At 42.6% G+C, this 14,808-nt stretch overlaps 1 protein-coding gene across 1 annotated transcript; it reads right to left on the bottom strand.

Annotated features, from left to right (window-relative positions):
• Nucleotides 1–1,488: 1,488 nt before the first annotated feature.
• Nucleotides 1,489–14,181, bottom strand: LOC135566685 (dynein axonemal assembly factor 9-like; the record flags this gene model as incomplete). Its single annotated transcript, XM_065014328.1, has 3 exons — nt 1,489–1,835; nt 1,955–2,040; nt 14,035–14,181. Coding segments are annotated over 3 exons (354 nt in total), but the record flags the coding sequence as incomplete, so codon positions are not given.
• Between the last annotated feature and the right edge of the window lie 627 nt (nt 14,182–14,808).

Raw genomic sequence — 14,808 nt, 5'->3', positions numbered from 1 at the left:
GAATTGTACATAATTATGACATAACATTGAAGGTTGTGCACTGTAACAGCAATATTTAGACTTAGGGTTGCCGCCCGTTAGATAAAATACATAACGGTTCCATATTTCACTTCCAGCATGAGTGAAGGATGCTTTGTTGCGAAATAGAAGCCAATTCTAGATTTAACTTTGGATTGGAGGTTTGACGTGAGTCTGGAAGGAGAGTTTACAGTCTAACCAGACACCTAGGTATTTGTAGTTGTTCACATATTCACAGAACCATCCAGAGTAGTGAGTAGTGATGCTGGACGGGCGGGCAGATGCAGGCAGCGATCGGTTGAAGAGCATGCATTTAATTTTACTTGTATTTAAGAGCAGTTGGAGGCCACGGAAGGAGAGTTGTATGGCATTGAAGCTCGTCTAGAGGGTTGTTATCACAATGTCCAAAGAAGGGCCAGAAGTATACAGAATGGTGTCGTCTGTGTAGAGGCTCGATCAGAGACTCACCAGCAGCAAGAGCGACATCATTGATGTATACAGAGAAGAGAGTCGGCCCAAGAATTGAACCCTGTGGCACACCCATAGAGACTGCCAGAGGCCAGGACAAAAGGCCCTCCGATTTGACACACTGAACTCTATCAGAGAAGTACTTGGTGAACCAGGCGAGGCAATCATTTGAGAAAACAAGGCTGTCGAGTCTGCCGATGAGGATATGGTTATTGACAGTGTCGAAAGCCTTGGCCAGGTCGATGAATACGGCTGCACAGTACTGTCTGGCGGTTAAGATATTGTTTAGGACCTTGAGCGTGGCTGAGGTGCACCCCATGACCAGCTCGAAACCAGATTGCATAGCGGAGAAGGTGCGGTGGGATTCTAAATGGTCGGTAATCTGTTTGTTGACTTGGTTTTCAAGACCTTAGAAAGGCAGGGTAGGATAGATATTGGTCTGTAGCAGTTTGGGTCAAGAGTTTCCCCCTTTGAAGAGGGGGATGACCGCAGCTGCTTTCCAATCTTTGGGAATCTCAGACGACACGAAAGAGAGGTTGAACAGGCTAGTAATAGGGGTGGCAACAACTTCGGCAGATAATGTTAGAAAGGGTCCAGATTGTCTAGCCCGGCTGATTTGTAGGGGTCAGATTTTGCAGCTCTTTCAGAACATCATGTCCTGAGCAAGGATTAAAAAAAAATGTTTATATATATGTCCATGTCCTGTTCTGGTAGCTGGGACTATGAGGCCTTCAGGCTGCCTCTATGTGGTAGGTAGTGTATACTAAGTAGTGTATACTAGGTAGTGTATACTAGGCAATGTATACTAGGTAGTGTATACTAGGTAGTGTATAATAGGTAGTGTATATGTACATGTTCTGTTCTGGTAGCTGGGACTATGAGGCCTTCAGGCTGCCTCTATGTGGTAGGTAGTGTATACTAGGTCATGTATACTAGGTCATGTATACTAGGTAGTGTATACTAGGTAGTGTATACATACATCTCCTGTTCTGGTAGCTGGGACTATGAGGCCTTCAGGCTGCCTCTATGTGGTAGGTAGTGTATACTAGGTAGTGTATACTAGGTAATGTATACTAGGTCATGTATACTAGGTAGTGTATACATACATCTCCTGTTCTGGTAGCTGGGAGTATGAGGCCTTCAGGCTGCCTCTATGTGGTAGGTAGTGTATACTAGGTCATGTATACTAGGTAGTGTATACTAGGTAGTGTATACTAGGTCATGTATACTAGGTAGTGTATACATACATCTCCTGTTCTGGTAGCTGGGAGTATGAGGCCTTCAGGCTGCCTCTGCGTTTGGCCACCGGGGGGGCGTGGCAGTCATGCAACCACTGCAGTCTGGAGTGCCTTGAGGGACAACATGGATCAACAACATTACTCCTAATATTGACATTTCTGACAGATCAAAGTCAGACCACTTTACGTAGAAGTCGTAGACTAAGTGCCAGTTCGTTACTGTGACTCACATGTTCCTCTGATCCCAGGTCAGCTGTTCTCTGTCCACCAGCTGCAGAGAGAGTCCAGAGTCTGACCCCTGCCACACTGGTAACACCTGCAACAACAATACAACACCTAAACAACCACAATACAACACAACCACAATACAACACCTAAACAACCACAATACAACACCTAAACAACCACAATACAACACCTAAACAACCACAATACAACACCTAAACAATCACAATACAACACCTAAACAACCACAATACAACACCTAAACAACCACAAAACAACACCTAAACAACCACAATACAACACCTAAACAACCACAGTACAACACCTAAACAACCACAATACAACATCTACACAACCACAATACAACACCTAAACAACCACAATACAACACCTAAACAACCACAATACAACACAACCACAATACAACACCTAAACAACCACAATACAACACATAAACAACCACAATACAACACCTAAACAACACAACCACAATACAACACCTAAACAACCACAATACAACACCTAAACAACCACAATACAACACAACCACAATACAACACATAAACAACCACAATACAACACCTAAACAACCACAATACAACACAACCACAATACAACAACTAAACAACCACAATACAACACAACCACAATACAACACCTAAACAACCACAATACAACACATAAACAACCACAATACAACACAACCACAATACAACACATAAACAACCACAATACAACACAAACAACCACAATACAACACATAAACAACCACAATACAACACACAAACAACCACAATACAACACATAAACAACCACAATACAACAGATAAACAACCACAATACAACACACAAACAACCACAATACAACACATAAACAACCACAATACAACAGATAAACAACCACAATACAACACATAAACAACCACAATACAACACCTAAACAACCACAATACAACACATAAACAACCACAATACAACACAACCACAATACAACACATAAACAACCACAATACAACACAAACAACCACAATACAACACCTAAACAACCACAATACAACACCTAAACAACCACAATACAACATCTAAACAACCACAATACAACACCTAAACAACCACAATATAACACAACCAAAATACAACACCTAAACAACCACAATATAACACAACCACAATACAACACCTAAACAACCACAATACAACACCTAAACAACCACAATACAACACAACCACAATACAACACATAAACAACCACAATACAACACCTAAACAACCACAATACAACACATAAACAACCACAATACAACACATAAACAACCACAATACAACACATAAACAACCACAATACAACACAAACAACCACAATACAACACAACCACAATACAACACCTAAACAACCACAATACAACACAACCACAATACAACACCTAAACAACCACAATACAACACAACCACAATACAACACCTAAACAACCACAATACAACACAACCACAATACAACACCTAAACAACCACAATACAACACATAAACAACCACAATACAACATCTAAACAACCACAATACAACACATAAACAACCACAATACAACATCTAAACAACCACAATACAACACATAAACAACCACAATACAACACATAAACAACCACAATACAACACATAAACAACCACAATACAACACAACCACAATACAACACATAAACAACCACAATACAACACCTAAACAACCACAATACAACACAACCACAATACAACACCTAAACAACCACAATACAACACCTAAACAACCACAATACAACACAACCACAATACAACACATAAACAACCACAATACAACACAAACAACCACAATACAACACAACCACAATACAACACATAAACAACCACAATACAACACCTAAACAACCACAATACAACACATAAACAACCACAATATAACACAACCAAAAAACAAAACATAAACAACCACAATATAACAAAACCACAATACAACACCTAAACAACCACAATACAACACATAAACAACCACAATACAACACATAAACAACCACAATACAACACATAAACAACCACCATACAACACAACCACAATACAAATCCTAAACAACCACAATACAACACCTAAACAACCACAATACAATACAACCACAATACAACACCTAAACAACCACAATACAACACCTAAACAACCACAATACAACACATAAACAACCACAATACAACACAACCACAATACAACACAACCACAATACAACACATAAACAACCACAATACAACATATAAACAACCACAATACAACACATAAACAACCACAATACAACATATAAACAACCACAATACAACACCTAAACAACCACAATACAACACACAAACAACCACAACACAACCACAATACAACACCTAAACAACCACAATACAACCACAATACAACACCTAAACAACCACAATACAACCACAATACAACGCATAAACAACCACAATACAACACATAAACAACCACAATACAACACATAAACAACCACAATACAACCACAATACAACACATAAACAACCACCATACAACACAACCACAATACAACACAACCACAATACAACACCTAAACAACCACAATACAACACAACCACAATACAACACATAAACAACCACCATACAACATATAAACAACCACAATACAACACCTAAACAACCACAATACAACACCTAAACAACCACCATACAACATATAAACAACCACAATACAACACCTAAACAACCACAATACAACACAACCACAATACAACACATAAACAACCACAATACAACATATAAACAACCACAATACAATACAACCACAATACAACACCTAAACAACCACAATACAACACCTAAACAACCACAATACAACCACAATACAACACACAAACAACCACAACACAACCACAATACAACACCTAAACAACCACAATACAACACACAAACAACCACAATACAACACCTAAACAACCACAATACAACCACAATACAACACCTAAACAACCACAATACAACCACAATACAACACCTAAACAACCACAATACAACCACAATACAACACATAAACAACCACAATACAACACATAAACAACCACAATACAACACATAAACAACCACAATACAACACCTAAACAACCACGATACAACACCTAAACAACCACAATACAACAAAACCACAATACAACACCTAAACAACCACAATACAACACCTAAACAACCACCATACAACACAACCACAATACAACATCTACACAACCACAACACAACACCTAAACAACCACAATACAACACATAAACAACCACAATACAATACATAAACAACCACAATACAACACAACCACAATACAACACATACATAACCACAATACAACACATAAACAACCACAATACAATACATAAACAACCACAATACAACACAACCACAATACAACACAACCACAATACAACACATAAACAACCACAATACAACACAACCACAATACAACATCTACACAACCACAACACAACACATAAACAACCACAATACAACACAAACAACCACAATACAACACCTAAACAACCACAATACAACACATAAACAACCACAATACAACACAACCACAATACAACACCTAAACAACCACCATACAACACAACCACAATACAACACAACCACAATACAACACCTAAACAACCACAATACAACACATAAACAACCACAATACAACACAACCACAATACAACACATAAACAACCACCATACAACATATAAACAACCACAATACAACACAACCACAATACAACACAACCACAATACAACACCTAAACAACCACAATACAACACATAAACAACCACCATACAACACAACCACAATACAACACAACCACAATACAACACCTAAACAACCACAATACAACACAACCACAATACAACACATAAACAACCACCATACAACATATAAACAACCACAATACAACACAACCACAATACAACACAACCACAATACAACACCTAAACAACCACAATACAACACATAAACAACCACAATACAACACATAAACAACCACCATACAACACAACCACAATACAACACAACCACAATACAACACATAAACAACCACCATACAACACAACCACAATACAACACAACCACAATACAACACCTAAACAACCACAATACAACACAACCACAATACAACACATAAACAACCACAATACAACATATAAACAACCACAATACAACACCTAAACAACCACAATACAACACACAAACAACCACAATACAACACCTAAACAACCACAATATAACACAACCACAATACAATACAACCACAATACAACACATAAACAACCACAATACAACACCTAAACAACCACAATACAACACACAAACAACCACAATATAACACAACCACAATACAACACCTAAACAACCACAATACAACCACAATACAACCACAATACAACCACAATACAACACAACCACAATACAACACCTAAACAACCACAATACAACCACAATACAACACATAAACAACCACAATACAACCACAATACAACACCTAAACAACCACAAAACAACACATAAACAACCACAAAACAACACATAAACAACCACAATACAACACATAAACAACCACAAAACAACACATAAACAACCACAAAACAACACATAAACAACCACAATACAACACATAAACAACCACAACCACAATACAACCACAATACAACACAACCACAAAACAACACATAAACAACCACAATACAACACATAAACAACCACAAAACAACACATAAACAACCACAATACAACACCTAAACAACCACAATACAACACATAAACAACCACAATACAACACACAAACAACCACAATACAACACACAAACAACCATAACACAACCACAATACAACACCTAAACAACCACAATACAACCACAATACAACACCTAAACAACCACAATACAACACCTAAACAACCACAATACAACACCTAAACAACCACAATACAACACCTAAACAACCACAATACAACACATAAACAACCACAATACAACACAACCACAATACAACACCTAAACAACCACAACACAACACCTAAACAACCACAATACAACAAAACCACAATACAACACCTAAACAACCACAATACAACACCTAAACAACCACCATACAACACAACCACAATACAACATCTACACAACCACAACACAACACCTAAACAACCACAATACAACACAACCACAATACAACACAACCACAATACAACACAACCACAATACAACACATAAACAACCACAATACAACAGATAAACAACCACAATACAACACATAAACAACCACAATACAACACCTAAACAACCACAATACAACACCTAAACAACCACAATACAACAGATAAACAACCACAATACAACAGATAAACAACCACCATACAACACATAAACAACCACAATACAACACATAAACAACCACAATACAACACATAAACAACCACAATACAACACCTAAACAACCACAATACAACACATAAACAACTACAATACAACACATAAACAACCACAATACAACACAACCACAATACAACACCTAAACAACCACAATACAACACATAAACAACTACAATACAACACATAAACAACCACAATACAACACATAAACAACCACAATACAACACAACCACAATACAACACAACCACAATACAACACAACCACAATACAACACAACCACAATACAACACCTAAACAACCACAATACAACAAACAACAACAATACAACACATAAACAACTACAGCTCCCTGTGAGTAGAAGGCTCTGTGACAGACTGACTGACCTGTTAGTAGAAGGCTCTGTGACTGACATGTTAGTAGAAGGTTCTGTGACTGACTGACTGATATTTTAGAAGGTTCTGTGACTGACATGTTAGTAGAAGGCTCTGTGACTGACTGACCTGTGAGTAGAAGGCTCTGTGACTGACTGACCTGTGAGTAGAAGGTTCTGTGACTGACTGACCTGTGAGTAGAAGGCTCTGTGACTGACTGACTGACCTGTGAGTAGAAGGCTCTGTGACTGACTGACCTGTTAGTAGAAGGCTCTGTGACTGACTGACCTGTTAGTAGAAGGCTCTGTGACTGACTGACATTTTAGTAGGTTCTGTGACTGACTGACCTGTGTGTAGAAGGCTCTGTGACGGACTGACATTTTAGTAGGTTCTGTGACTGACTGACCTGTGAGTAGAAGGCTCTGTGACTGACTGACCTGTGAGTAGAAGGTTCTGTGACTGACTGACCTGTGAGTAGAAGGTTCTGTGACTGACTGACCTGTGAGTAGAAGGCTCTGTGACTGACTGACCTGTGAGTAGAAGGCTCTGTGACTGACTGACTGACCTGTGAGTAGAAGGCTCTGTGACTGACTGACTGACCTGTGAGTAGAAGGCTCTGTGACTGACTGACCTGTTAGTAGAAGGCTCTGTGACTGACTGACCTGTGAGTAGAAGGCTCTGTGACTGACTGACCTGTTAGTAGAAGGCTCTGTGACTGACTGACCTGTGAGTAGAAGGCTCTGTGACTGACTGACCTGTGAGTAGAAGGCTCTGTGACTGACTGACCTGTTAGTAGAAGGTTCTGTGACTGACTGACTGACCTGTGAGTAGAAGGTTCTGTGACTGACTGACCTGTGAGTAGAAGGCTCTGTGACTGACTGACCTGTGAGTAGAAGGCTCTGTGACTGACTGACCTGTGAGTAGAAGGCTCTGTGACTGACTGACCTGTGAGTAGAAGGTTCTGTGACTGACTGACTGACCTGTGAGTAGAAGGCTCTGTGACTGACTGACTGACTGACCTGTTAGTAGAAGGCTCTGTGACTGACTAACCTGTGAGTAGAAGGCTCTGTGACTGACTGACTGACCTGTGAGTAGAAGGCTCTGTGACTGACTGACCTGTGAGTAGAAGGTTCTGTGACTGACTGACTGACCTGTGAGTAGAAGGCTCTGTGACTGACTGACTGACTGACCTGTTAGTAGAAGGCTCTGTGACTGACTGACCTGTTAGTAGAAGGCTCTGTGACTGACTGACCTGTGAGTAGAAGGCTCTGTGACTGACTGACCTGTGAGTAGAAGGCTCTGTGACTGACTGACCTGTTAGTAGAAGGCTCTGTGACTGACTGACCTGTGAGTAGAAGGCTCTGTGACTGACTGACCTGTGAGTAGAAGGCTCTGTGACTGACTGACCTGTTAGTAGAAGGTTCTGTGACTGACTGACTGACCTGTGAGTAGAAGGCTCTGTGACTGACTGACCTGTTAGTAGAAGGTTCTGTGACTGACTGACTGACCTGTGAGTAGAAGGCTCTGTGACTGACTGACCTGTTAGTAGAAGGTTCTGTGACTGACTGACTGACCTGTGAGTAGAAGGCTCTGTGACTGACTGACCTGTGAGTAGAAGGCTCTGTGACTGACTGACCTGTGAGTAGAAGGCTCTGTGACTGACTGACCTGTGAGTAGAAGGCTCTGTGACTGACTGACCTGTGAGTAGAAGGTTCTGTGACTGACTGACTGACCTGTGAGTAGAAGGCTCTGTGACTGACTGACTGACTAACCTGTGAGTAGAAGGCTCTGTGACTGACTGACATTTTAGTAGGTTCTGTGACTGACTGACCTGTGTGTAGAAGGCTCTGTGACGGACTGACATTTTAGTAGGTTCTGTGACTGACTGACCTGTGAGTAGAAGGCTCTGTGACTGACTGACCTGTTAGTAGAAGGCTCTGTGACTGACTGACCTGTGAGTAGAAGGCTCTGTGACTGACTGACCTGTTAGTAGAAGGCTCTGTGACTGACTGACCTGTGAGTAGAAGGCTCTGTGACTGACTGACCTGTGTGTAGAAGGCTCTGTGACTGACTGACATTTTAGTAGGTTCTGTGACTGACTGACCTGTGTGTAGAAGGCTCTGTGACAGACTGACTGACCTGTTAGTAGAAGGCTCTGTGACAGACTGACTGACCTGTGAGTAGAAGGCTCTGTGACTGACTGACTGACTGATATTTTAGTAGGTTCTGTGACTGACATGTTAGTAGAAGGTTCTGTGACTGACTGACTGATATTTTAGAAGGTTCTGTGACTGACATGTTAGTAGAAGGCTCTGTGACTGACTGACCTGTGAGTAGAAGGCTCTGTGACTGACTGACCTGTGAGTAGAAGGCTCTGTGACTGACTGACCTGTGAGTAGAAGGTTCTGTGACTGACTGACTGACCTGTGAGTAGAAGGCTCTGTGACTGACTGACTGACTAACCTGTGAGTAGAAGGCTCTGTGACTGACTGACATTTTAGTAGGTTCTGTGACTGACTGACCTGTGTGTAGAAGGCTCTGTGACGGACTGACATTTTAGTAGGTTCTGTGACTGACTGACCTGTGAGTAGAAGGCTCTGTGACTGACTGACCTGTTAGTAGAAGGCTCTGTGACTGACTGACCTGTGAGTAGAAGGCTCTGTGACTGACTGACCTGTTAGTAGAAGGCTCTGTGACTGACTGACCTGTGAGTAGAAGGCTCTGTGACTGACTGACCTGTGTGTAGAAGGCTCTGTGACTGACTGACATTTTAGTAGGTTCTGTGACTGACTGACCTGTGTGTAGAAGGCTCTGTGACAGACTGACTGACCTGTTAGTAGAAGGCTCTGTGACAGACTGACTGACCTGTGAGTAGAAGGCTCTGTGACTGACTGACTGACTGATATTTTAGTAGGTTCTGTGACTGACATGTTAGTAGAAGGTTCTGTGACTGACTGACTGATATTTTAGAAGGTTCTGTGACTGACATGTTAGTAGAAGGCTCTGTGACTGACTGACCTGTGAGTAGAAGGCTCTGTGACTGACTGACCTGTGAGTAGAAGGTTCTGTGACTGACTGACCTGTGAGTAGAAGGCTCTGTGACTGACTGACTGACCTGTGAGTAGAAGGCTCTGTGACTGACTGACCTGTTAGTAGAAGGCTCTGTGACTGACTGACCTGTTAGTAGAAGGCTCTGTGACTGACTGACATTTTAGTAGGTTCTGTGACTGACTGACCTGTGTGTAGAAGGCTCTGTGACGGACTGACATTTTAGTAGGTTCTGTGACTGACTGACCTGTGAGTAGAAGGCTCTGTGACTGACTGACCTGTGAGTAGAAGGTTCTGTGACTGACTGACCTGTGAGTAGAAGGTTCTGTGACTGACTGACCTGTGAGTAGAAGGCTCTGTGACTGACTGACCTGTGAGTAGAAGGCTCTGTGACTGACTGACTGACCTGTGAGTAGAAGGCTCTGTGACTGACTGACTGACCTGTGAGTAGAAGGCTCTGTGACTGACTGACCTGTTAGTAGAAGGCTCTGTGACTGACTGACCTGTGAGTAGAAGGCTCTGTGACTGACTGACCTGTTAGTAGAAGGCTCTGTGACTGACTGACCTGTGAGTAGAAGGCTCTGTGACTGACTGACCTGTGAGTAGAAGGCTCTGTGACTGACTGACCTGTTAGTAGAAGGTTCTGTGACTGACTGACTGACCTGTGAGTAGAAGGCTCTGTGACTGACTGACTGACTGACCTGTTAGTAGAAGGCTCTGTGACTGACTAACCTGTGAGTAGAAGGCTCTGTGACTGACTGACTGACCTGTGAGTAGAAGGCTCTGTGACTGACTGACTGACCTGTGAGTAGAAGGTTCTGTGACTGACTGACCTGTGAGTAGAAGGCTCTGTGACTGACTGACCTGTGAGTAGAAGGCTCTGTGACTGACTGACCTGTTAGTAGAAGGCTCTGTGACTGACTGACTGACTGACCTGTTAGTAGAAGGCTCTGTGACTGACTGACCTGTTAGTAGAAGGCTCTGTGACTGACTGACCTGTGAGTAGAAGGCTCTGTGACTGACTGACCTGTAAGTAGAAGGCTCTGTGACTGACTGACCTGTGAGTAGAAGGCTCTGTGACTGACTGACCTGTGAGTAGAAGGCTCTGTGACTGACTGACCTGTTAGTAGAAGGTTCTGTGACTGACTGACCTGTGAGTAGAAGGCTCTGTGACTGACTGACCTGTTAGTAGAAGGTTCTGTGACTGACTGACTGACCTGTGAGTAGAAGGCTCTGTGACTGACTGACCTGTGAGTAGAAGGCTCTGTGACTGACTGACCTGTGAGTAGAAGGCTCTGTGACTGACCTGTGAGTAGAAGGCTCTGTGACTGACTGACCTGTGAGTAGAAGGTTCTGTGACTGACTGACTGACCTGTGAGTAGAAGGCTCTGTGACTGACTGACTGACTAACCTGTGAGTAGAAGGCTCTGTGACTGACTGACATTTTAGTAGGTTCTGTGACTGACTGACCTGTGTGTAGAAGGCTCTGTGACGGACTGACATTTTAGTAGGTTCTGTGACTGACTGACCTGTGAGTAGAAGGCTCTGTGACTGACTGACCTGTTAGTAGAAGGCTCTGTGACTGACTGACCTGTGAGTAGAAGGCTCTGTGACTGACTGACCTGTTAGTAGAAGGCTCTGTGACTGACTGACCTGTGAGTAGAAGGCTCTGTGACTGACTGACCTGTGTGTAGAAGGCTCTGTGACTGACTGACATTTTAGTAGGTTCTGTGACTGACTGACCTGTGTGTAGAAGGCTCTGTGACAGACTGACTGACCTGTTAGTAGAAGGCTCTGTGACAGACTGACTGACCTGTGAGTAGAAGGCTCTGTGACTGACTGACTGACTGATATTTTAGTAGGTTCTGTGACTGACATGTTAGTAGAAGGTTCTGTGACTGACTGACTGATATTTTAGAAGGTTCTGTGACTGACATGTTAGTAGAAGGCTCTGTGACTGACTGACCTGTGAGTAGAAGGCTCTGTGACTGACTGACCTGTGAGTAGAAGGTTCTGTGACTGACTGACCTGTGAGTAGAAGGCTCTGTGACTGACTGACTGACCTGTGAGTAGAAGGCTCTGTGACTGACTGACCTGTTAGTAGAAGGCTCTGTGACTGACTGACCTGTTAGTAGAAGGCTCTGTGACTGACTGACATTTTAGTAGGTTCTGTGACTGACTGACCTGTGTGTAGAAGGCTCTGTGACGGACTGACATTTTAGTAGGTTCTGTGACTGACTGACCTGTGAGTAGAAGGCTCTGTGACTGACTGACCTGTGAGTAGAAGGTTCTGTGACTGACTGACCTGTGAGTAGAAGGTTCTGTGACTGACTGACCTGTGAGTAGAAGGCTCTGTGACTGACTGACCTGTGAGTAGAAGGCTCTGTGACTGACTGACTGACCTGTGAGTAGAAGGCTCTGTGACTGACTGACTGACCTGTGAGTAGAAGGCTCTGTGACTGACTGACCTGTTAGTAGAAGGCTCTGTGACTGACTGACCTGTGAGTAGAAGGCTCTGTGACTGACTGACCTGTTAGTAGAAGGCTCTGTGACTGACTGACCTGTGAGTAAAAGGCTCTGTGACTGACTGACCTGTGAGTAGAAGGCTCTGTGACTGACTGACCTGTTAGTAGAAGGTTCTGTGACTGACTGACTGACCTGTGAGTAGAAGGCTCTGTGACTGACTGACTGACTGACCTGTTAGTAGAAGGCTCTGTGACTGACTAACCTGTGAGTAGAAGGCTCTGTGACTGACTGACTGACCTGTGAGTAGAAGGCTCTGTGACTGACTGACTGACCTGTGAGTAGAAGGTTCTGTGACTGACTGACCTGTGAGTAGAAGGCTCTGTGACTGACTGACCTGTGAGTAGAAGGCTCTGTGACTGACTGACCTGTGAGTAGAAGGCTCTGTGACTGACTGACCTGTGAGTAGAAGGTTCTGTGACTGACTGACTGACCTGTGAGTAGAAGGCTCTGTGACTGACTGACTGACTGACCTGTTAGTAGAAGGCTCTGTGACTGACTAACCTGTGAGTAGAAGGCTCTGTGACTGACTGACTGACCTGTGAGTAGAAGGCTCTGTGACTGACTGACCTGTGAGTAGAAGGTTCTGTGACTGACTGACTGACCTGTGAGTAGAAGGCTCTGTGACTGACTGACTGACTGACCTGTGAGTAGAAGGTTCTGTGACTGACTAACCTGTGAGTAGAAGGTTCTGTGACTGACTGACCTGTGAGTAGAAGGTTCGGTGACTCTGTGAGCGTGGCTGGAGGCTGAAGACCAAACAGTGGTCGTCACTGTGGAGAGGGAAGGGCAGGTGGGACAGCAGAGCAGCTTCATACTGTACAAACAGAGCTGCCACCACGCTCGACGAGTCCTGGCGGACACAGATAGCAGACACAGAGAGATATGGGGGATATCTACCTCAAATACCGTATTATTATCTATCCTGATGTCTAGTCACTTTACCCTGCCTTCATGTACATATCTACCTCTAATACCTTATTATTATCTATCCTGATGCCTAGTCACTTTACCCTGCCTTCATGTACATATCTACCTCAAATACCTCATTATTATCTATCCTGATGTCTAGACACTTTACCCTGCCTTCATGTACATATCTACCTCAAATACCTTATTATTATCTATCCTGATGCCTTGTCACTTTACCCTGCCTTCATGTTCATATCTACCTCAAATACCTTATTATTATCTATCCTGATGTCACTTTACCCTGCCTTCATGTACATATCTACCTCTAATACCTTATTATTATCTATCCTGATGTCACTTTACCCTGCCTTCATGTACATATCTACCTTATTATTATCTATCCTGATGCCTAGTCACTTTACCCTGCCTTCATGTACATATCTACCTCAAATACCTTATTATTATCTATCCTGATGCCTAGTCACTTTACCCTGCCTTCATGTACATATCTACCTCAAATACCTTATTATTATCTATCCTGATGCCTAGTCACTTTACCCTGCCTTCA

Source organism: Oncorhynchus nerka, unplaced genomic scaffold (genome assembly GCF_034236695.1).
Source record: "Oncorhynchus nerka isolate Pitt River unplaced genomic scaffold, Oner_Uvic_2.0 unplaced_scaffold_3765, whole genome shotgun sequence".
Taxonomy (NCBI): Eukaryota; Metazoa; Chordata; class Actinopteri; order Salmoniformes; family Salmonidae; genus Oncorhynchus; species Oncorhynchus nerka.
This window is presented reverse-complemented; position numbering and strand designations above follow the sequence as displayed.